This window comes from Balaenoptera ricei, chromosome 1, assembly GCF_028023285.1.
Source record: "Balaenoptera ricei isolate mBalRic1 chromosome 1, mBalRic1.hap2, whole genome shotgun sequence".
Lineage (NCBI taxonomy): Eukaryota > Metazoa > Chordata > Mammalia > Artiodactyla > Balaenopteridae > Balaenoptera > Balaenoptera ricei.
This window is the reverse complement of record NC_082639.1, coordinates 12694007-12717026: the sequence shown is the minus strand read 5'-3', so window position 1 is coordinate 12717026 and position 23020 is coordinate 12694007. Positions and strand designations below refer to the sequence as shown.

Sequence of the window (23020 nt, the reverse complement as noted above, 5' to 3'; positions counted from 1 at the left end):
GCCTTCCTGCCCCTAAGCATGGCCCACTCATTTCATCCACGTCTCCCTGGAGCTGACGCTTCCCGGCATAGGGCACTCAGCTTTCCTTCTCCCCCAACCAGCCCACTTGGAGGCCCAGTGGAATGGATGGAGGCACTGGCATTATCTCCAACTACCCCACCAGGTGAAGATGCCAGGCTAGGTTCCTGAGACATGTGGGCAATTTTGCTGCTAGCTCTGCTAGCCCACATGGCCAGGAAATGCCCCCTACAGCACCCTATGCCCCTCAATTCTGGGAGGCCCAGTAGAGCTGGGTCTGTCCCGATCCCACAACTGCCTGCTGTCCAGGCCAGCAGCACATGGTAGCCAGGGCAGGGGAGGGAGGAGGCTCCTTCCAAGGCAGGGGTTTCTAGCTCAGGCTTAGGGCTGATCGCTATCATATCCTCCACTGCCGCCACCCTTCGCTCAAAGTGGCAACCTGTAAATATTGATATATTAGATACGAAGGCTGGTGGTAGGTGGGAAAAAATATTCGACATGGGCTTCCCTGGTGGTGCAGTGGTTAAGAATCCACCTGCCAATGCAGGGGACACAGGTTCGAGCCCTGGTCCAGGAAGATCCCACGTGCCTCGGAGCAACTAAGCCCGTGCGCCACAACTACTGAGCCCGCGTGCCACAACTACTGAAGCCTGCGCACCTAGAGCCCATGCTCCGCAACAAGCCACCACAATGAGAAGCCCACGCACCACAACGAAGACCCAACACAGCCAAAAATAAATAACTAAAATTTTCAAAAAAAATAAAACGGTGGGGGTCAAACTCTATCCAAGTTTAAAAAAAAAAAAAGCATTCGACATGAAATTAAGAAAAATAGTAGAATGCAAAATGAGGTGTTCGCTGGGAATGCAACTACATAAAAAGCCCCTTTCCTTCCAAGGCATGGGAAGCAGTGGTTTTGCTGTCAGATGGACCTGAATCCCAATTCCTACCCCAGCCACGTCGCTGTGTGACCTTGGACAAGTCTCTCAACCTCGGGGCAGTAACAGTTGTGAACTGCATGAGTTTGATGGGAAGACTAATTGAGATAATACACAGGAAGCACTTGGCAATAAGCCTAGCACATAGTAGGTATACTGGAAAGGTTTGCAAACCGACTGTCAGGAAACACAACTGGAAGCAAAGCCAGTGCGTTAAGAGGGGTTAGGATGAGCAGGGGAAGCTGTGAGGAGGTCCCATCTTTTTATTTCCCCCTCCATTTTTTCAAACTTTTTATTACGTGGTTACATGTACAAAGAGAAAAAACAAAAAACAAGCACCAAAAAAATCAAAAACAACCAGGCAGCTAAGAGTGGATAATTTCTTGTCTCCAAAATCTCCAAGAGACAGAGTCGAGAATAACAGTGTCAATATAGCTCTTGGAGATGATGGAAATGTTTTATAGTCATATATCCTACTTATTAGCTCTTGAAATGTGGCTAATGCAACTGAGGGACCGAATTTTTACTTTTGTAAATGTTTACTTAGTTTACATTTGAACAGACACATGCGGCTAGTTATGACCATATTAGTGCAAATCCGCATGTTCACAGGCTCTGGCTGGCGTTAGGCCCAGACGCTGACTTATTCTCTGGGCTCCCCACCTCTGACCTCCCGGCACCTGTTCAGGAGGTCGACGGCACTGCGCAGGCGCTGGGCCTCGCGCTGCCCATCCTCCTGGGCCTGGGCAGCCCGGTCGGTCTTATCCCGAAGACGCTGCAGCTGCTCCTCAAGGGCATGGCGCTCACCCTCGCTGTCACTAAGCTGCTTCCGCAGGGTGCCCAGGAGGTCCTGACTGGCCTCATAGCGCCCCCGAATGTCCTGTGGCATGGGAATCACTGAGTGTAGGGGAGCCCTGCGAAGCTCCCTCCCCGCTCTCCGCACACCAGCCTATGCTGCGGCCTAGGCCTGGGTCCAGGCCTGGGGCAGGAGAGTGGAGCTAAGCCCCCAGACTCAGTTTCCACTCCCCTGCATCGTGCCCTCACCACCCTTCTGAGACCTCTGCAAGGGCTCTGAGCCTCCATCTCCCTGGGGTCCCAGGCAACCTAAGTCCCCAGGACACCAGACAAACCGCCAAGCACACTCCTTCCCCTCCCCCACTTCTGACCACTCCCCCCACCCCAAACACACACCAAGGCTCTCTGGCTCTGTGTGGGAACCCCATCTCCCTTCCTATACCAGGACCCTTACTCCATCCCGGGCTCCGCCCCCAGCAGCTCAAGCCCCTCCCACTCTAGACTCAGATTCCTCCAGTGCTCTCAGCCACCTCCATGGGTCCTGACTCAGCTGCTGTTTCTCAAGGCTCTGACTCTACCCTGAATGCTCAGGCTCCTCCCCTAAGACCCTGGCTCTGACCAAGGTTGCCCAAGCCCCTCCCCGCTGGACTCGAGCTCCGCCCCAGGACACTCAGGCCCCTTCCTACCTGGACCTGCAGCTGACGCTTGTGCAGAGCGGAGTGAATCAGGGCTAGTGTGGAGGAGTCTGAGCAGGCAGGGGATGGGCCTCGGCGGGGGGAACGGCCACGGCCGGGCGAGGAGCGCCTCGGTGGGGACGGGGTCCGGGCCCCCGAGAGCCCCCGCAGGCTGCCGTCCGACGCGGCCGCTGTACGCTCAGAGCCACTTAACTGGACGCCGCTCTCCATGTCTGACAGGACGGCCTGAGGGTGGGTTAGGGAGGCAGAAGGAGGAGGGGAGCTGCGGTGTTAGTTGGGCCAAGAAGCTTCGGGAGGCAGTGGGGCCACCAGGGTCCTCATGTCTAGCTTCATCCCTAACTCTGCAGCACTTTCTCACCTCCGCTAGCTCACAGCCCTCAGCCCACCAGGTAAGGCCTCCCATTTACTGGGGAGACATGATTCAGCGTTTCTCACAGATGGGCAGGGAACATGCAGTGCCTCCTCTCCAACAGGGAACTCCCCCGGGGTGGGGGGCAGGGGGTGGCAGAGTTTGGGCGGAGCTAGCAGGGGTGTTAAACAGCAGCCTAGGTTTCCAGGGCCCCCAACCACTTGCAGTTCAGCTCAAGGCCACCAGGGGACGTGGTGGCCCAGGACTGCCTTGCCTTGCCCTGCCCAGGGCTCCCACCCCTTCTGGCCTCTCCCGGCTCCCGGACCTGTGCCAGGTCCCTCAGGGTCTGCTGCAGCCCCTCTCCATCCTCCGTCTCCAGGGCCGCCTGCTCCTGGAGCCGCAGGGATTCCTAGAGTGGTGTTGGGGAGACAGGCAAAGAGCGGTCAGGGTCTCTACCCTAGTCAGAAACCCCACCTTCGTCTCCCTCCCCGGACTATCACCAATCAGCTGGCCTCGAAGGCCATGCCCAGGGGCCAGCAGCTCGGTAGACCCCACAGCGGCCCCAGTGCCCTCACTGAACAGACCAGGCCCAGAGAGGTGTGGTGTCCTGCCCCAGGTCACACAGCCTATTGGAGGAGAGCTGGACATAGAACCCAGGCCAGACCCCACACAGAAGGATGACCAACCCAGGCAGTACCCTTGAGAGGGGTCCCTCTGGTGGGGAGGCAGCTGAGTTCCAAAAGAAAGAGCCCTGGGCTAGCAGGGCACAGGCATGAGTTCAAGTCCTGACTCCCCAGCTTAATGGCTCTGAGACTCTGGACAAGTATTTCTCCTTGGGCCTCAGGTTCCTCATCTGTATAATGGGGATCATGCTACAGAACTGCTGAGAGGATGAAATGGGATAAAGGAGGTGAATGTGCTTACCACTAAAGCTGGCACCCACTAGGCGCTCACACTAAACTGGCACACACTAGGTGCTCAATTAATGAGGGGGTGAAACTGAGTCTGAGTGGGATGCTTGGGGTTGGCCCAAGCAACCCAGCCCTCAGCCTGTGTCCATGGATCTGGTCGGTGCCCCCGCCCCGCCCTGCATCTCACCAGGGCCTCAAGCTTCTCAGTGAGGGCCTTGTTGAGCTGCTCCTTTTCCAGATTCTGGTTCTGAAGGCGCTCGACTGTCAGGGCCAGCTCAGTCACTCTGGAGGTAGGGGAACAACACAGGTGAATGGGAGACCCACCCAGCTTCTGCTCAAACCCACCAGCTCTGTGTCCTTCATGTTTCCCCAAACCTGAGGCAGGGACCCTAGGATTCGCCTCCCTTGCCATGTGACCTGAAGTCACTCTCCTTTCTCATCTCTAAATGAGAATGAGGTGGCCACCCGCTTTATCTCACGGGAAAACACTGTGGGACTTGTCTAGGTCTCAGGAGCAGAGGCTGAACTGCTCGTGATGTGCCCTGGGCAAGAGCCCTCTGAACCTCCGTCTCCCCCCTCTGCCAAACGGGGTGCCTGGGGAGACTGGCTGAACTCACACAGGGGAAGGGCCCGTCCCTGTTAAACAGACTCCCCCTCCTCCCCGTATCTCCGGGCATACACTCTGTGGGGAGGTTTGCCTCGCGTGGTGCCTCCAGGCGCCCACCTGGCACTGAGGTCAGCCTTGTCCAGGTTGCTTTGCACCTGCAGCTGGGCCAGGTCCTTCTCCTGGAGCACCTTGTTCCGCAGCTGCTCCTCTAGCTGGGCCTGCAGCAGGGCCTGCTTCTCCAGGGCCGCCTCGGCCCGGCTCTCGGCCAGCCGCAGGCCTGTGCTCAGCCCCAGGCCCGCCTCCTGGACAGCCCGTGAGGTCCGGGCCAGCTCCCCTCCCAGCTGCAGCAGGTCCCTGGTGGAGAGAACACAGGATGGGGAAGGGATGGGGGGGGGTGGGCTCCCAAGTGTAAATTAAAACTACAGTGGGATGCCATTTGTCGCTATCAGACTGGGGACAAAAAGTCACATAATGCAGTGTAGGTGAGGCTGCGGGAAAACAGGCTCTCCCTACACTCCTGGTGTGAGGGTGAGTGTAACCACACAGAGGGCAATTAGAAGAACTCTGAAAATTATAAATGGATAGGTTCTATGACCCACTGACTCCATCGCTCAGAATTTATCCTACAGATGTGCCCCAACGCAAGGAAAATGACTGTGTATAAGGGGATCCACTGCAGCCTTGCTCATGTAAGAAATACTGGTGGCAACCTAAATATCTATCGAAAGGGAGCTGCTATCGCCTTTTCTTTTTTCTTTTGGCCACCGCGTGGCTTGCAGGATCTCAGTTCCCAGACCAGGAATTGAACACGGGCCATGGCAGTGAAAGCCTGGAATCCTAACCACTAGGCCACCAGGGAACTCGGCAGGGAGCTGCTATTAAAAAAATCATGATACATCCCTTCAATGGAATACTTTGGAGCCAAGAAAAACTAATGGGGAAGCTCTTTAGAGCCTGATGTGGAACCACTTCCCAGCTATAACTATTGGGTGAACAAAGCATCTTCGAGAACTGCAAAAAGGGAATTCCCTGGTGGTCCAGTGGGTAGGACTCTGCGTTTCCAATGCAAGGAGCATGGGTTCAGTCCCTGGTTGGGGAACTCCCACAAGCTGCGTGGTGTGCACCCCCCCAAAAAAAAAGAACTGCAAAGATGAAATTCTCCCAAGAGTGTATAAAAGAAAAGTGGGGTCTGGGGGGGAAATGTACAATCTGCTGTATTTGCTTGTATCAAATGAGCCTGAGTGTCTGGGTCAGAGGCGGCAGGAAGAGTTTTCACCATACACCCTTTTGAAATTTGAACCTTGTGCATGTGTGAGTTATTCAAAAGCAAGATGTTAACATTTTAAATGCTAATTAAAAATTACGTATTTTAAATATATCAAACAGGTTAAATCCTCCCCTTTCCTGAATGAACTGTACCACTGGGTACCTAACAGTAAGAAGAGGAAGTGCCTTATTATAGAAGAATTCCAGTTAATACATGAAGAAGTGACAGAATGAGACAATCACGATTTTGCAACCTCTGACCAATGTCTGGACCTTGGCATTGAGCGTCAAGGGCTGCTAACGCACAGACAGAGGCTCCTGATGGCAGAGTACACACGGCGCTTATGAAGAAGTCTTGTCAAAACAAAACAAAGCAAAACACAACAATCCGAACCTGAATCTGATCAAGTCTTAAATCCAACATCCAATTTACAGGGGACAAAGGTGTAAAGGACACCACAGAATCCAGACTGTGGGAATCTCTAACGACAACTGTCCCGGTTTCCTGAACAAATAAAAGAGACTTAGAAGACAAATCAACCAATCACACTTTGTGAACATCTATGGATCCTGATTCAAACAATTTTAAAGACAAAAAGTGAAGAAACACCATCTGTGACACTGATGAGTCAACTGGAAATTTGGATACTGAGAGAATAGTAGATGATCTCAACAAAAGATCATCGCTCAAACAAATGTTTAAGGCACAAAAGGAAACAAATTGGTCTGCCTGCCTCTAGGCTCGCCCCCCTGCAGCCTCACCTGCCCAAAGATCAAGCAGGACCAAGTCCCCTGCGGCAGGAGGCCTTTGAGGCTCTTTTCCAACCTGACCTCCTTTCGCTTGCCTTTTGCTTCAACCCCACTGGCTGCCATTTTCTCGCACCTCCAAGCCTTTGCTCCTGCTGTTCCCTCTGCCTGGGGTGCCCTCAGCTCTGCCAGTTAAAACCCCAGCCATCCCTTGGGGTCAGAGCAAATTCCACCTCCTCAATGAAGCATTTTTCTGACCTCCCCACCCCTCCCAGTTCTCTGAGCATCCAGGACAGCCTTTCTGTTCCACTTTCACATCACTGACCACTCACTTCCTCAGTCTAGAAGTTGCAAGTTCCTTTTTTAAAAAATTTAATTTAATTTAATTTAATTTAATTTAATTTTTTGCCATGCCACACGGCTTGTGGGATCTTAGTTCCCCCACCAGGGATTGAACCCTGGCCCTTGGCAGTGAAAGTGTGGAGTCCTAACCGCTGGACTGCCAGGGAATTCCCTAGAGGTTGCAAGGTCCTTGGTAGCAGAAGCTGAATATCATAGTAGATTAAAAGCAGGAACTGCAAATCCTGATTCAGCCACTTACTTACTGCTGTGTGACCTTGGGAAGGTCACTCTACCTCTCTGAGCCTCAGTGTCCTCATCTGTAAAATGGGGATCATTCCAGTTCCTACCTCACAGGGACACTGTGGATATGAGATGAAATAAAATGTACAAAGAGCCTAGCTCAGAGCAAACACCTAGTAAACGTTTACTATTTACTGGTAATGACTAGGAAACGGTAAATTTAGTAAATACCAAATAGTATTTAGTATTTAACCTTAGTCATTTGGTCATAAATAGCCAATTTAGCAAGTACATTAAGTAAATACTAAGTGACTGCCATGATCTTGGTAAGAGTTAATTATTACTAGTTGCCTCTGCATCTCCGTAGGGCCCTGCACACAGTAGGTGTTTTGGGTCGGACCGAAGTTCAACTGAGTTGCGTTGAATTCAGTGTGAAAAGCAGGGTTGTCTCCCGGCTGCTGCAGCGTCTCCCCGAGCCGCCCCTCCGCCGGCCAGGCCTCCTCACCTCTCGGTGGACATCTTCACCTCGCTGAGCAGCCGTCGGGCCCCCACAGCCTGCCTCCACAGGAGAAGCAGGCGGCTGTGCTCGTGGCTGAAGTAGGCGTTGAAAGACTGGAGGGCAGAGGGGCTGAGTGAGGGGCTGGAGCGGGGGCCGGCCCACTCTGCCCCAGCTCTGACCACCCCAGAGGCACCGTCGCCGGGGGGGGGGGGGGGGGTCTCCCAGTGGGCCGGCTCTGGGCCCGCATACAGGGCTGTGTCGGAGCTGTACGGTCACCAGCTCAAGCCTCCTGCTGGCTAAGGGAGCTGGATTTCAAAGCCTCCACGGACTGCAAGCAGCAGCGAGGAAGGGCAGAAAGCGCCGGGCATCTAGGTTTGCATCCCAGCTGCCAGCCAGCTGCATGATTGGGCAGCTATTCAACCTCTCTTTAGAAGGAGGATTGATGGCACTTTCCACATATGGTCACTATGAGGAACAGAGGAGAAATCGCCCGCCTGGCACTGGCACGTGGTATGTGCTAATCAAGGCTATTATTATGACAACCATTTACCTCTACTAAAGGGCTCACCTGACCAGCAGGGCCCTCCCTCCCCCTCCCTCCCCTCCCCTCCCCCTCCCCCTCCCCTCCCCCACCCCCATAGGCCATTCCCCTCGGGTCAGGGTGGAGCCTCGGCCCTGCTGGCCTCCCTGGTGCCCACCTCTCCCTCGCGCCTCCACGCTGCCTCCCGCTGCTCCAGCTCCTGGCGGCTGCGTGTCCAGTCGCTGGTCACCTTGCGAATGTCCTCACTCAGAGCCTGGTTGGCCGAGTTCGCCTGGTCCAGCTGCTCTCGGAGCATAGCGTTCACCTGGGCCAGGCTGGCGCTTCTGGGTGGGGGAAAAGGGACCAGTGGGTGCGTGGCCGGAGAGGACAGCCCTGCCAGCTATCCCCCAGCCCTGCCAGCTATCCCCACTGTGTCCCACCTCTGCTGTTCCTCCTCCAGGCGGATGAGGGCGCTCTCTAGGTCATGGCTGTGCTCTGTGTCCTGGGTGGGAGAAGCGGGGGCATCAGGCTGGGCACGTGGAGGGAAGCGTCTGCCCTGCCCCAGCCCGGCACCCACCCTCAGCCGCCGCTGCTCCAGCTCCGTGGCTCTCTCCAGCAGCTGCTCCTCCATCTCCGAGGTCTTCTTCTTGTACTGGAGAATCTGGGGATGGGTGGGGAGTGGCCGGTTAGCCCCAGGGGCATGGGGGCCGGGCCAAGTGAGCGCAAGGGTGGGCAGGAGCAGGAGTGGGTGGCCCTGACCTTGGCCTGCAGCCGCTGCACGAGCTGGGCCTGCCGCTGCTGGCCCTCCTGGTAGACCTGCAGCTTGCGCCGGTAGGAGGCCTGCTCCTCCTGCAGCTGCCTCCGCAGCTCCACGCTCTGCCGTGCCAGCCCCCTGGGCTCCTGTGTTTCCAGCTCCCCAGACTCCAGCCGCACAGCCTGCTCCAGCTGCAGGGAAGGGCCCTGGGTGAGAGTCCTGGGCCCCCCCGGGAAGGCAGTCACAGGCCTCTGCAGGGGGCGCCAGGTTGGACCTGGACCCACAATGCCTTGCAGGCACGTGTGGGCAATCCCAGGATGCAATGCACGTGTGCACGGGTAATGCAGCCGTGCATGGACACACAGACTGGGCAAGCACGGACACACAGACTGGGTGTGCATGGACACATGCATGTGGGCCCACAAACGTATGCATGCAAAACACACAGATGCACCTGGGGTAAACCTTAAAGGCCCTGGGTACACAGTGAGCCTCTCCTCCAAGACACCCAACCCCCTGTGGTGGATAATTATTGGATTCATGCCCCTGTCTCCCCACCCCCACCCTAAGTGAGCTCAGGAAAGCCTCGATTTTGTTCCCCATTGTATTTTAGAACAGTGGCAGTAGCAATGTTAATGAATTAACAGCATGAGCACACGTGAATACATTCACAGGCATCAATACACATATGCATATCTGAGCTTAGAGACATGCACGCACATAACACACACAGGCCACCTAAAACACCCCCAGGGTGACACAGATGAACTCACCCCGCCCCCACTCCCCACATACACAGCACTCAGGTTTGTAAGAGGTGCGCACATGTGTTCTAATATAAGGTGTGGTTTATTAACGCCCTCTCGCCCCAGCCTAGCCTTGGGCTCCCTCCTCTCCCTCGCCTCATGGGAAGCCTCTGCGGTCACCGCCCTTCCCCTACCCACAGGCAGCTTGCAGCCCCTTCATCATCAGACCCTTGGGGCAGAGGCAGGATGCCTGCCGGCTCTGACTGCCTCGCTAGCCTGGAATCGCCTTACACCCTTAGGTACCCGCTGGTCCCAGGGGGGCCCCTCAGCCTCCTCCAGCTGTTTGGAAAGGGAGGAGGGAGGAGGCCGCTGAGGACAAGCAGGACCAACAGAGGAGCGACAGTGCCCAGGGAGAACCAACAGCACGAGAGCCCAGCCCAGTGCCTGGCCTGCAAAAGCCCAGGCAGGGTATTCACACGCCCACCCACGTTGGGTCCCAGGGAAGCCAACGGCAAGGGCAACTACTCTCCCCCATGCTAGTAACGGGGCCAGGCCAGGTCAGCCCCCCAGGCCTGTGTTAAGCAGGAGAGGCCCAGTGAGTCACCAAGCTGAGAGTCATCTCCAGCCCCACTCCCACCCTGTTGCAGCAAATATAGAAATGAAGTTTTCCTTCCCCTGAGAACAAGGAGAATAAAGGGAACAGTGAACAGGCTAGAGAAGAAACATAACCTGGCCTGAAAGAGTCAATCACTCCTTGTTTTACTTTAACTGTCACTAATTTGCAGTAATTTGACAAAGCTAACCTCACTCCCTGACACTATGTAATTTACATTCAGCACCTATCACACCTAGCTCTGCGAGTTACATCCCCTGCCTCTCAATCCCTAACCTTACTTTGTCCCGGCACTTACATTCGATAACAAATCACCCCCTATAGTTCTTGCATTTCAGAAACAAGGTCGCCGGCTGATAAACCAGAGGCAAACGGACAAGGCAAACAGACGCAATTACCAGACCGCTGGACCCCAATTACTGGGCGACCTGAGGCCAGCTATGACTGTTTTGAAATAATGCAAAGGAAAGGAAGAATGCAAGACCTTCACTACTCTGATCCTTATCACATACCCCGGACTGCGAGCCCCACATGTAAAATCTTCCCTGATTCCCAAGGAGCAGGGGCACAGTTCTTGAGGCGCTAGCCTGCTGTGTCTTGCCTTCGGCCTGGCAGAAAAATAAAGCCATCTCTCTCCTCCTCCAAAATCCCTGTCTCCGTATTTCTGTTCGGCCTCGGTGCACAGGGAAGCCGATATTCGGCAAAACCACGCCCACCCCCGGGGACAGCGCCGGGCAGGGTGACTGTGCCCACAGAGGCTGCTTGGGGGCTTCAGCTTATGTGGGGGGGATCCGGTCTGAGGGTGGAGGAGAAGGCAAGGTGCAGGTGGTCTCCGCCTGGAGGGTGTGCTGCAGGCCCGTGGCCAGTATCTGCGCGAAGTCCACCTAAGTCAGGCGATGGGCAGAGCATCCACATCTGCATGTGGTGACGGTGGCACCGAGATGCTGTGAGTGTGTTGTGCATGGATGCGGGCGCTTCCTTGGGTGTGGGTGGGGTGCGTCTTGTCATCTGTCTCCATGTGGGACCCTGTGTGTCTCTGGGTCTGGGCCTTCACAGGGACCGGGTGAGGTGGCGGCTGCAGTCCAAGGTCTACGTTGTGCTGCGGGCGATGGGTACGTCTTCGTGTGCACCCACGTGTCCATGTGTCTGTATGACTGTGTGCACAGTCACAAGTGGGCGGACCTGGGGAGCGAAGTTGGGCTCTGCACGCGTCTGTGCACTTGTGTGTACCTTTGTCTGGCTGCAGGTGTCCAGGAGCTGTGAGACAACGTTGTGTTGTCTGCGGTGCGGGTGTGCCGGATATACCACGGTGTGTGACTGTGCATGTGGGTCGGATTGTGCGCTGTCTGGGCAGCTCCTGTGAATCTGAGTGTCTCCCCGAGGCGGGTTTGTGTTGGTGTGTGGGGAGGGTCTGATTGTGGCTTGTGTTGTGTGCATTTTGCACATCTGTGTGAACCAGATGCTGTCTGCTTCTCGGCTTTAGAAGGCTTCCTGCAGCCGCCAGGTGCTCCACCGCTTCTCCAGCGCTCACGGCCAGACCCAAGCCACGCCTGGCCACACCCTACCCCGTTCCACAAACTTTGCTGCTCACCAAGCAGCCTTTCAATTTTACTTGTAATTCAAGAGGGAAGGAGGCTGCTACCAAGCCAGGGATGAAAGAAGTTTACTGTCTCCCCTAGCAACTGCTGCCCCAGTCCCCGCCACTCCATTCACTTGGTCCAGGTTGCCATGGACACTGGGTAGGGGGATGCAGGGGGCCTGGCCTGTGGATCCGACTCCCTCCCTGCCATCCCAGCTGCCTCGCCCAATGCCTGCTCGTCAGGGACAGGAAGAAGCAGGGGCTTCCACTGGGACCCTGAGGTTCTCCCTCTGACCTGGGAGGTGGCCACTGGGAGCCCCTGCCTCAGTTTCCCTACATGTAGCCAACAGGACAGAGATCCTGACCTCACCTCCACTCCCCTTTCCCAGGGACGCTGTGGGGTTTAAGGGGTCGGAACAACCTCACTGACTGGCCCTCTAAGCCAGCGCACGTGCACCAGTTATGGCCACAAGGGCAGGCCCTGTCACCTGCAGCCCGGGGACAAGTGGGCAGCAGGGAGTGACCGTGCCACAGGAGCACAGAGCCCCGGACCAGGGGTCTCGGTCCAGCTCCACCAACGACCTTGGGCCTGTCATGTCCCCTCCCTGGGCCTGTTTCCCCATCTCTAATGAGGTGATCTCCAGGCTCTGAGGTTCCCTGTGGACCCACCCCCAGGAAAGGCCTCAAGCTCACTGTCATGCAGCCCCTGCCTCCAGGGGGCGCCACACTCACACCATCTCAGACAGAGGACAGTCTCCTGCCAGGCTCGCTCTACATGCTATTCAGGGGTCTCCCCAGCCACACAAGGAAACTTTCTAGACTAAAGCAGCTCCCCCAACCGGCCCAGCCCCACAGCTGTGTCCTAGCAGAAAAGGGACCCGCTACCTCCACCTCTTCTTCCCTCCCCATGCCAGACTGAGGGGCGGTGCTAGCCTCACTGTCAGTCAGAAGTTGGCATTTAAAAGAGGCAGCCAATTCCCTGGTGGCGCAGTGGTTGAGGGTCTGCCTGCTAGTGCAGGGGACATGGGTTCGGGCCCTGGTCTGGGAAGATCCCACATGCCGCAGAGCAACTAGGCCCATGAGCCACAACTGCTGAGCCTGCGCGTCTGGAGCCTGTGCTCCGCAACAAGAGAGGCCACGATAATCAGAGGCCCGCGCACCGCGATGAAGAGTGGCCCCCGCTTGCCGCAGCTGGAGGAAGCCCTCGCACAGAAACGAAGACCCAACACAGCCAAATAAATAAATAAATAAATAAATAAATATTTTTTTTAAATAAATAAATAAATAAATAAATAAAGAGGCAGCCAAAAATAAATAAATAAATAAAAGTAAAAGAGGCCGCCCCCAGGGGCCTGACACTGTGCCAGGGGCCAAAAGATGACCAGCCTAAACGGGAGGGGGCTGGCTCAGGGCCCACCACCAACAATACAGACTCCGCCCAGCCCGCCTGCCACACCCCCTGCAAACTTGGGAAAACTAGCTCTGCACGGTCCCCAGTGCCGGGGACCATCCTGCTCTTCTGCAAGTCCCAATAGGTCAGGGGCTTGTCCAGGCAGGCGGATGCCAGGACACGGGCACATCCCACAACCACACAGAGGAACACAGATCCCTCTTCCCATCACGGGTATACAAGCCCCTGCATGGACAGGCCCGGCTCAGGGGTCCTCAGCCATCCCTAGCTCTGCCAGTCCCACACAGGGGACCCTGGGCCAGCTTCAATCTTCCGTCTGTAACATCAGGGGTCAAGTCTGAGGCCCTTCCAGCTTTCCCAGGGCCAGGTGCCCCCTGGAACTCCCAGGCCAGGTGCCTCTTCCCATACCCAGGAAACAAAACTGTAACACAGAGCCCTCGGCTGTGTGACCCCCAAGTAGAGTGCTTTCCCTCTCTGAGCCTCGGTTATCTCCTCTGTTAAATGAGCATCATAATGGTCCCGACCTTGGTGCATTAAATGTAAAGCACCCAGCACATGCTTGGCACACAGTAGGCACTCAGTAACCAGCAGCTACTATAATGAGTGTTATTACCACCCACACATCTCCCATCCGCACACACACTCCCTCCCTCATGCAACTCTCTCACCAACTTTCAGCCACCATCAACTCCCCAGGGTCGTCTCCCACGAGCCTGGAGGCCTAAAGGAGAAAATGCACTAAGAACCACCTGTACTCCACTCACACCCACCTCCTGCCCAGGCCCTGCAGCACAGGTCCCGGGGGATGTGAATCCTGCCTGGACTTGCAGGCAGGCCCGGCTTCTCCTTCCTTCCTTCCTTTGCTGGGCCTCACCCCTACAGGGAGCAGGGCAGGTCTGTGGCTACCCCAGCCTGTTGGGTGGACCCCAAGGTCCAGGTAACTGGGGGCACAGGAAGATGCCCAGAGACTCAAGGGGTGGCAGGGGCCTCTAGGGGTCTTGTTCTCCGTGCCCCACCCCCCCAAGCAGGCTCAGGACAGCCAGGAATGAAATACCCCAGGTTCCAGGCACTTCATCCCCTCGTCTCATTGATTCCTCACAGCTCCATGTCACATTACTGTCCCCGCTACGGAAAGCAGGCTCGCAGAGCGGGGTGATTTGCTCAAGGCCACTCAAGTGGGCAGAGCCACAATCTGAATGGAGGCAGCCTGACTCCAGGGCCCACATTTTGCCCAGGAAGCGGGCCTGCCCTGGCTGTCTCCCCACCCCTGTGGCAGGGGAGCCCCTAGCCCAGCTCTCAGCCCCCCGAAGCACCCACCCTCTCGCTGACCGCGTTGTACTTGATGGCCAGCTCATCGCGCTCAGCCCGGCTCTGGGCCAGCAGGTCCTCCACGCGGGACAGCTCCTGCTGCAGAAGCTGGTTCTCCTCCTGCAGTGACAGCATGGATGCCATCTCGGTGGCCGGCAGCAGGGCTGGAGAGGGACAGCGGGCACACAATTAGCTTCCACCTGCATCCTGAGGGACCGCCTCCCCCTACAGGTGCCCTACCCATCCCTGGAGGCAGGAAGATGGACCAGGTGCCCACGAGGAGCTGTAGCTGAGGGGGCCCTTCCCAGACTCTCTCAACCCACATACGAGGTGTGGGTGCCGCCCTCCAGGGGGAACAGGGGCCCATCAGCCTTCCTGCCCGGGTGGGGAATGGACACTGCCACTCCTTATACTTCTACAAAGCCCTGAGCTAAGCTGAGCTGCCCTCCCCCTCTAATCCTGGGTTCATCCAGCTCACACCTTCCCTGGGAGAGAATGTGGTGTTTGGGGTTTAAGTCTTTGCAGCAGGCTGCCCGCAAGCAAGGAGGGGATGCTCAGCCCTGCCTTCCAGCAGCATCACATGGAGAACAAGTCTGGGAAAATTATACTTCTGAGCCTCCATTTCCTCATCCGTAAAATGGGACCCTCCATCACAGGCTTGTGCCTGCCTCACAGTGATTATTCAAGAAATGGAAGCTGCACTCATTATCGTCATTATGACTGTTGAGGAGGGGAATGTGAGAAGAGGTGAGATGCAGGCAGTGTCTGTGAAGGGGAGTGGTACCTGGGCTCTCAGGCTGGGAGAAGTTGCGGGTGACAATCTCCCTGATGCGGGCAGGCAGGTAGGTGGGCTGGGTATCCTGGGCCCGGTCCTGTACGTTCAGGCCCTTCTCCTGGCCCGACCCCAGGATGCTGCTCTCCGGTGTCTGCAGGGAAAGAGGGAGAGTCTGCGGGGGGACCTGGGACCTTGGGCTCCCTGGCGTGGGTGGGAGAGAAACAAAGTCCTGCCGCACCAAACAAAGATGTGGGTGCCCAGGAGACCCTCGGGAAATCCCCAAAGGGAAGGAAGCCTGGGAGATAGAATCGCAAAAAGCCCAATGGGAGGACACTCTGTGTGCCCCCTGCCCCGGGAAGGAGGCCCCCTCAGGGGCCAGAGAAGCAAACCAAAGCCCACGGCCCACTCACAAACCTCCCAGGGCAGCACAGAGCGCTGGGGGCTCCAATCCAGCTCCCGCCCTAGATGGGTGATGACCCCACTGCTCCAGCAGAGGTCACCTCAACCCTAAAATCTGGAAGTAGGGACTCCCCTGCACTCGAGGGGCACTGGATAAGGGAGCCACGGAGTTGAGCCCTGAGCACCCCTCTACCCCCAGTCTGGCCGGGAGCTGCAAGCTGGGGTCCCTGCGCACCCCGCCACCACACCTCTCCCAACCCTGGACCCCTAAGATGTGCCCACGCCTCCCACTCCTGCTAGGCCCACACTCCCCTGCCCTGCACAGGGTGGGCACAGCCCCCAGGACCCACCTGGATAACCGCCTCCAGTGCCAGCTGGGCCTCCAACGACCCCTCCAGCCCCAAGTTCATGGGGTGGAGGCCGTGGGCACCCCTCTCCAGGCCCTGCGCCAGGGCCCTGGAGAACAACACAGCCCACCCACCCTACAGCCAGACTGCTGTGCTGAGCGCTGGGCAGATTAGGCTTAAATCCGGCGGCGCCCCCACGTGATCAGGGAGGTGGGCGGGGCTGAGGGGGAGGGGAGGGGAAAGGAGAGGGTGGGCGGGAAGCTGGGCAGAGGGGAACCGGAGGAGGAAGGGCGAATAGGGGGAGGAGAGGAGAGAGGGGAGGAGGTTGGGGAGAAAGGGAAGGAGTGAAAAGAAGAGGGAAAGGATGGAGAGGAGGGGGGAGGGAAAGGGGGAAGGGACCTGGAGGTGAAGACCGCCCCGCACTACACAAACACACACACACACACACACACACACATGCACACACACTCTACCCTCTCCAAGCGCAGGGGGTGGGGTCAACATGCAGGAGGCAGGAAAGGCCAGTCTTCAAGACCATCTTTACTGACCCAGAAAAGGGGTCACAGGGTTTGCTAAGAATGTCTTTACAGGGTGCTGGGATGACGTTTGCCCACATCAGGTGCAGGCTGTGGAATTGCCCAGTCCAGGAAAGGAACTGAATCCCCCTTCTCCGACTCCTAACCCCACCCCCCCCACTGGCTGTGTGCCCCAGGGAAAGCAACTTTGCTTATCTGAGCCTCCAGCGTCTTCGTGTAAGATGCGAATATTGGCACCCATCCCATAGAGTCACCTGGGGGCATAGAGAGCTTACGACTGGGCACCGGGCTCAGAGTGAGCATGTGATCAATACTGATTTCATTCATCTGAAAATCCGAAATGTACAGTCCCTGTACCCTGGACCCTGGGGCTCAGAGGTCCACCCACTGCCTGCCATTGTTCCTTCCCTAAGGCAAGGAGGCTGTGTGATGTAGTGGTTAGGCTGTCAGCTCTGAAATCAGGGTCAGATATGGGGTCGCATCGGAGCCCCAGCTCTGCCACTTGTTGGCAGTATGACCTTGGACAAGTTACCTCCCTGAGCCTCAGTTTCCTCATCTCTAAAATGAAACTGATAGCACCTACCACATAGAGTCACTGTGAAGATTAAATGGGTTGAACAGTGTAAGGGGTTTGCACCACAGCTGGCACATGGTGAGCAGTGAGTAAATGGCGGCTGCTCTTCCTATTGTCATTAGCACCATGTGTCTGGGCTCCTGCTACCTCTTGGCCCACGGCCTCAGGGTGCCCTCTGCTCTAATGCCGTGTCCCATAGGAGGCACATTCACGTTATCTCATTAAATCCTCACCTCAACCCCTTTCCAGATGAGAAAGCCGGGACACAGAGAGGTTGGGGCTCTTACCTATTCAAAGTGGCACACTGCTGCAGGGAAGTGGGAAGCCCTAAGTCCTTTCCACTTAAGCCAGGCAGCCTCCCAATAGGTGCCTCAAGGCAAGACCGGGGCATTTGCACTTCAACACTCTACCAACCGTGTCTAAGTCAGACCCAGGAATGCAGCAGGTGCTGCATAAATGTACATCAGTCCAAGCAGAGCCTGGAACCCTCACCCCCAACTAGGGAATCTGCTCTGGAAATGGAAAACCAGGAAACAGGGCACACTGAGCCAAAAAAATAAGTGCCTCCACATTGCCATGGCAACCGAGGCCAGATTTAGGCAAAAGTAAACTCAGCCAGAGGCAGGAAGCTGTCACTACAAAACCCTGGGACTCCATTTTCCCACCTCCAGACAGCCTCCAGAAATCTCCTCTACAGGCTGCACACCTATAACCAGAGCAGGGGGTGGCCACAAACACCCGCAGGCCAGGCTCTCCAGACCTGCTTGCCCAGCTTGGCAGAGAGGGGGCCCCAGATGTGCTTGGTGAACTGAACTGAATTATTCTGTGCCTTTCCCCAGCCAGTGCCCAGTGCCCTAGGGGATGGGGGAAGGGAGCAGGATGTCAGAACCCTTTGCACTGAGTGATTCCAACCCTTGGCTCTGTCCACAAAGTTCTCCCCCTCCGGTCCTTCTGGGTTCTATTATAAAGCCCAAGAAACCATATCTAAACCCTGTGTGTATGTGCATTTTCTAATGTCTGCAGTTTCCGTCCAATTCTCAGAACAACAATTGAATTCCTCATAGGAAAGATCTGGATGTTATAGCTTCAGCGTCTGACTGCCAGGAATCCAATCTGGCTGTACCTCCCCACAAGCTGTGTGACCCTGGGCCAATGGCCAATGACTTTGCCTCTCTGAGCCTCAGTTTCCTTTTCTGTAAAATGGGATAATAACATTGCCTGCTTCTATTATGAGGATTAAATAAGATGATCTATGCTTAGCTATGTGCCTGGATATGGTGTGACAGAAACTGCTCTGTGTTCACCAAAAAACATTTCTGATTCTTCTTAGGAATATGGCTCGAAGTCATTTCCCAGACTCCACTGCAGTCAGATATGGCCATGTGATCAAGTTCTTACCAGCAGAATTAAGACAGAAAGAAGGTGTGCCACTTCGGACCTGGCCCATAAAAACCTCCCACAAGGACTCCTGTCCTTCCCCCAGCTGGAAGGAAATAACACTGAGTTCCTAGGGGATGCCAGAGCCACAAGCTGGAAGGGGTCTGGGTCCATGGGTCACCATGTAGAAAGCCACCGAACAGGACTTTTCACAAATGAGAAATAAACTTCTGTTGTGTTAAGCCACTGAGATTTCAGGATTTCACTATCGTTATCAGCTAGAATTACCTTAATGATTACCCACTGTTACATAGTGCATACGTGTTGTCTATTATTAGTGTTATCATCACTAGTATTATTGGCTCCTCCCAGTACCCAATGTGCTTGGTGAACTGAACTGAATTATTCTGTGCCTTTCCTCAGCCAGCACCCTACCCAATCTAGAACCCTGCCTGGTACACAGTAGACCCTCAGCCCTCAGGTTGGGCGAATAAACACAGAGGAGACACCCGTTGCACTCACTCCCTCCCCAGTCCTGCTTAGTCCTTTGACCACCCTGCAAAGCTGCCATTTACCAGGTCCAGCTGCAGGCCCTAGCCAAAAAGTCCCTCAAAGGCCACTCATGAGTCAAACATACCAGCTGCTCTCACCCCCTTATCCTTTCTTTATTCTCCAGTTGCTGACTAGAAATTATAATAAACATATTGAGCCAACCATGAGCCAGGCTCTGTGCCCCAATTTCTGCATCTGTACCGTATCTATTTTAACCTTCTTGACAGTCCCATGATGCTGGTACTGTTCTACCCACTTTACAGATGACAACACTAAGGCTGGGTGAAGTTAAATGGTTTGCTCAAAGTCATCCAGCCATGAAGAGCTGAAGCCACAGGTGAGAAGTATGCCTGGTTCCAGAGTTTTAAACTATCACACAATGGCTACCAACATGTAGTGCTTACTGTATGCCAGGCGCCACCCTAGGTCTCTGATGTATATTATATAAGCCACTGCCACTGCTTGCCTGGCCTGCTGAGATGGCTCCTCATGGGTCTCCCTACTTCCTCTCTTGTCCCCCAGCCCAGTCTATTCTCACACATCCCTCTTCTATTCAACCCCCATGCTGGCTACTATCACACTCAAAATAAAATTCAAAGTCCTACCACAGTGAACAAGGCCTGCTCAGTCTAGCCCAGGTCTACCTCTCCACCTCATCTCCCCTCTCCCCCAGCTAGTCCACTCTAGCCATGCTGGCCTTCTTGATTCTCAAACACACCAAGCATGCTCCGGCCTCAAGGCCTTTGCATCTGTCATTTTCTCTGCCTGGAATGCTCTTCTCCCTTCTCTTCATGGCTGACTCCAGACCCTGGCCAAAAACGTCACCTTCTGAGATTGTGAACCCTGACCTCCCAGCCAAAGTGGTTCCTGCCAGTAACTGTTCACTGTTTCCTCCTACATGTATGTTGTCTGTCTGCTCCAAGGTCAGGGACCAAGTCATCCTTGTTTACTGCTGTCTCCACAGGGCCTAAGGCCCAAAGCGCCATGAACAGCTGTTGAGTGAATGAATGAATGCTAGGAGACAAGTAGTAATATAGGAAATTAAATGAAAAAAAATAGAAACGGTTTAGCAGGGGTCACACACGGCAAGCCTTGGCCATGTTCGATGTGACCTGCAGACTGAGTTCCCAGAAGGACCCCAGCGAACACATACCCAACACCCGAACACCTCACAGGAGTTCAAGGTAAAAACCGGGCAGTGTCCCCCACAGGGGACTCCTGGGTGGGAGGGGTACCTAGTCTCTGAGGGCTGACCCCCATCCCCAGGGCTTGAGAGAAAGACCAGAGAGGAGGAGCTAAGTCAAGGAAACCTCCAAGATCCAGGGGTTCTAACTCCTGAGGTCTTTCCTGACTGAGGAGCCTGGCCTTAGCCTCTGGTCTGATCCGGCCACAGGATTTGTTTGTTAAGCACCTACTGTGAGCTTAGCTAAGGAAAACAGGAAATCTCAGATGAAAACAGACTGACGGTACCCTCGTGGCCCCCTCCCCCAGTGTCCCAATCCCCCAGACAAGTCAAGGTCCCAGAGGGAGCCGGGGAGACTGGCCACCAAGGGGGCAGACATTGCCTCAGAGCACTGTCCTTTCGGGTTGGCATAAAGATCACAAGGGAGCTTGCTCGTAACGGCAACCCCAGAGACTGGCACGAGGGTGGGGTCTCAGGCCCTACTTTGAGTAACCCAAGGAGGCCCCAAATCCCTGCACAGGCTGTGCCATCTTGGGCAGTTCAATTGACTGCCCTGGGCCTCAGTTTCCTCATCGGTAAAGCGGAGCTACTTTCGACTCCGTATGTTGCACTGAAACACTATCCCAAGCGAGGAGGGCAGGGACGGTGCCTGGCCCACAGGAAGCCGCAGTAAGCGATCGCTGCTGGTGGTGACAATTGGGAAAAGCCTCCTACCGCAGCTCAGCCTGGAAAGAGGGGACCCCCGGGGCGGAGAGGCGCTTGTCTGCAGGCCGCTGCGCCCGGGCAGGCCCCCGTCCCCTGCCGCCTACCCCAGCCCGCGGGAATCCGGGCAGGATTTGGAGCAGGACGGCTGGCAGGATGTCCGCAGAGGCCCCAGGCGCGCTCTCCAGGAGGCCGAGCCGGGCAACGCCGGGGCGTGCGGCGCGTACGCCCTGAGCGCCCCCAGGGCCGAGACGGCGGCTCCAGCCCGCCCCCTGGCGCGCGCCCGCCTTCCCGCCCTCCGCGCGCGCCGCAATCTCGGCCCCGCGGCCTTCTCCCGCCGCAGCCCGCCCCGCGCGCCCGAGCCCCTGACCCACGGGAGCGCGCGCCGCGGGCCTCCTACCTTCGCGCGACACCACCACTGCCGCCGAGGCCGAGCGGGCCGGGCCAGGCGAAGCCAGAGGGCGGAACCCGCGCCCGACCCGCCCGCGTCCCCGCGTCGCCTGGGGTGGAGGGCGCGCCCTGGGCCCGGGGCGGGGCCGGCCGCTGGGAGCGTGCGGCGGCCTCAGTCTACGAGCGCTTACGTGGGAGCCGCACTAGGTGGAGGGCTTTTCATACACGATCGCATTTACTGCTCCGGACAACCCAGCAAACAGGGATTATTAGCTCCTTATGCACAAACGGGAAAGTGAAGATTAAGCTAATTGCTCAGGGTCTCGACGCTGAAGGGTGGCGGAGCCGACTGGGAACCAAGACCCAGCTGCAGTCTCGGCTTTGTGTTCCCTGGCCCAGCCTTGAAGGCCTTAAACTCTTAACACCCCACTTTCACCAATGGACAGATCATCCAAAATGAAAATAAATAAGAAACACAAGCTTTAAATGACACATTAGACAAGATGGATTTAATTGACATTTACAGGACATTCCATCCTAAAAAAACCAGAATATACTTTCTTCTCAAGTGCTCATGGAACATTCTCCAGGATAGATCATATCTTGGGTCACAAATCAAGCCTCAGTAAATTTAAGAAAATTGAAATCGTGTCAAGTATCTTTTCCGACCACAATGCTGTGAGACTAGATATCAGTTACAGGAAAAAAAACTGTAAAAAATACAGACACACACGCTGCAAAGCATTTAAGCCCTTGCGCCACAGCTACGAAGCCTGCGCTCTAGAGCCCATGAGCCACAACTACTGAGCCCAAATGCCACAACCACTGAAGCCCGTGCGCCTAGAGCCCGTTCTCTGCAACAAGAGAAGCCACTGCAATGAGAAAGCCTGTGCACCACAATGAAGAGTAGCCACTGCTCGCCGCAATTAGAGAAAGCCTGTGCACAGCAACGAAGACCCAACACAGCAAAAAAAACCCCAAAAAACAAAAAAAAACTAGAGACAAATGACAATGAAAACACAATGACCCAAAACCTATGGGATGCCACAAAGGCAGCTCTAAGAGGGAAGGTTATAGCAATACAATCCTACCTCAAGAAACAAGAAAAATCTCAAAAAAACGACCTAACCTTATACCTAAAACAATTAGAGGAAGAAGAACCAAAAAACCCCAAAGTTAGCAGAATGAAAGAAATCATAAAGATCAGAGCAGAAATAAATGAAAAAGAAATGAAGGAAACAATAGCAAAGGTCAATAAAACTAAAAGCTGGTTCTTTGAGAAGATAAACAAAATTGATAAACCGTTAGCCAGACTCATTAAGAAGAAAAGGGAGAAGACTCAAATCAACAGAATTAGAAATGAAAAAGGAGAACAACTGACACGGCAGAAATACAAAGGATCATGAAAGATTACTACAAGCAACTATATGGCAATAAAATGGACGACCTGGAAGAAATGGACAAATTCTTAGAAAAGTACAACTTTCTGAGACTGAACCAAGAAGAAATAGAAAATATGAACAGACCAATCACAGGCACTGAAATTGAAACTGTGATTAAAAATCTTCCAACAAACAAAAGCCCAGGACCAGATGGCTTCACAGGTGAATTCTATCAAACATTTAGAGAAGAGCTAACACCTATCCTTCTGAAACTCTTCCAAAATATAGCAGAGGGAGGAACACTCCCAAACTCATTCTAAGAGGCCACCATCACCCTGATACCAAAACCAGACAAAGATGTCACAGAAAAAGAAAACTATAGGCCAATATCACTGATGAATATAGATGCAAAAATCCTCAACAAAATACTAGCAAACAGAATCCAACAGCACATTAAAAGGATCA

General features: G+C 55.1%; 1 protein-coding gene across 7 annotated transcripts in view; it reads right to left on the bottom strand.

Moving 5' to 3' along the window:
- Window positions 1–21279, bottom strand: part of CROCC (ciliary rootlet coiled-coil, rootletin) — a 48529-nt gene extending 27250 nt beyond the window's left edge. For 2 of the 7 annotated variants that reach the window (XM_059914608.1, XM_059914625.1), the window contains exons 1-12: window positions 15123–15207; window positions 14348–14502; window positions 8687–8872; window positions 8505–8588; window positions 8368–8429; window positions 8106–8271; window positions 7414–7520; window positions 4431–4667; window positions 3894–3990; window positions 3121–3204; window positions 2438–2671; window positions 1637–1836 (exon numbers count right to left, since the gene is read on the bottom strand). In XM_059914608.1, the coding sequence (XP_059770591.1) occupies window positions 1637–1836; window positions 2438–2671; window positions 3121–3204; window positions 3894–3990; window positions 4431–4667; window positions 7414–7520; window positions 8106–8271; window positions 8368–8429; window positions 8505–8588; window positions 8687–8872; window positions 14348–14482 (1592 nt within the window). In that variant the 5' untranslated portion in view covers window positions 14483–14502; window positions 15123–15207. Of the gene's footprint in view, window positions 1–1636; window positions 1837–2437; window positions 2672–3120; window positions 3205–3893; window positions 3991–4430; window positions 4668–7413; window positions 7521–8105; window positions 8272–8367; window positions 8430–8504; window positions 8589–8686; window positions 8901–14347; window positions 14503–15122; window positions 15265–21183 lie in introns of those variants that run through there. The other 5 variants (XM_059914599.1, XM_059914616.1, XM_059914656.1 and 2 more) reach the window with 4 other exon arrangements.
- Window positions 21280–23020: the final 1741 nt, after the last annotated feature.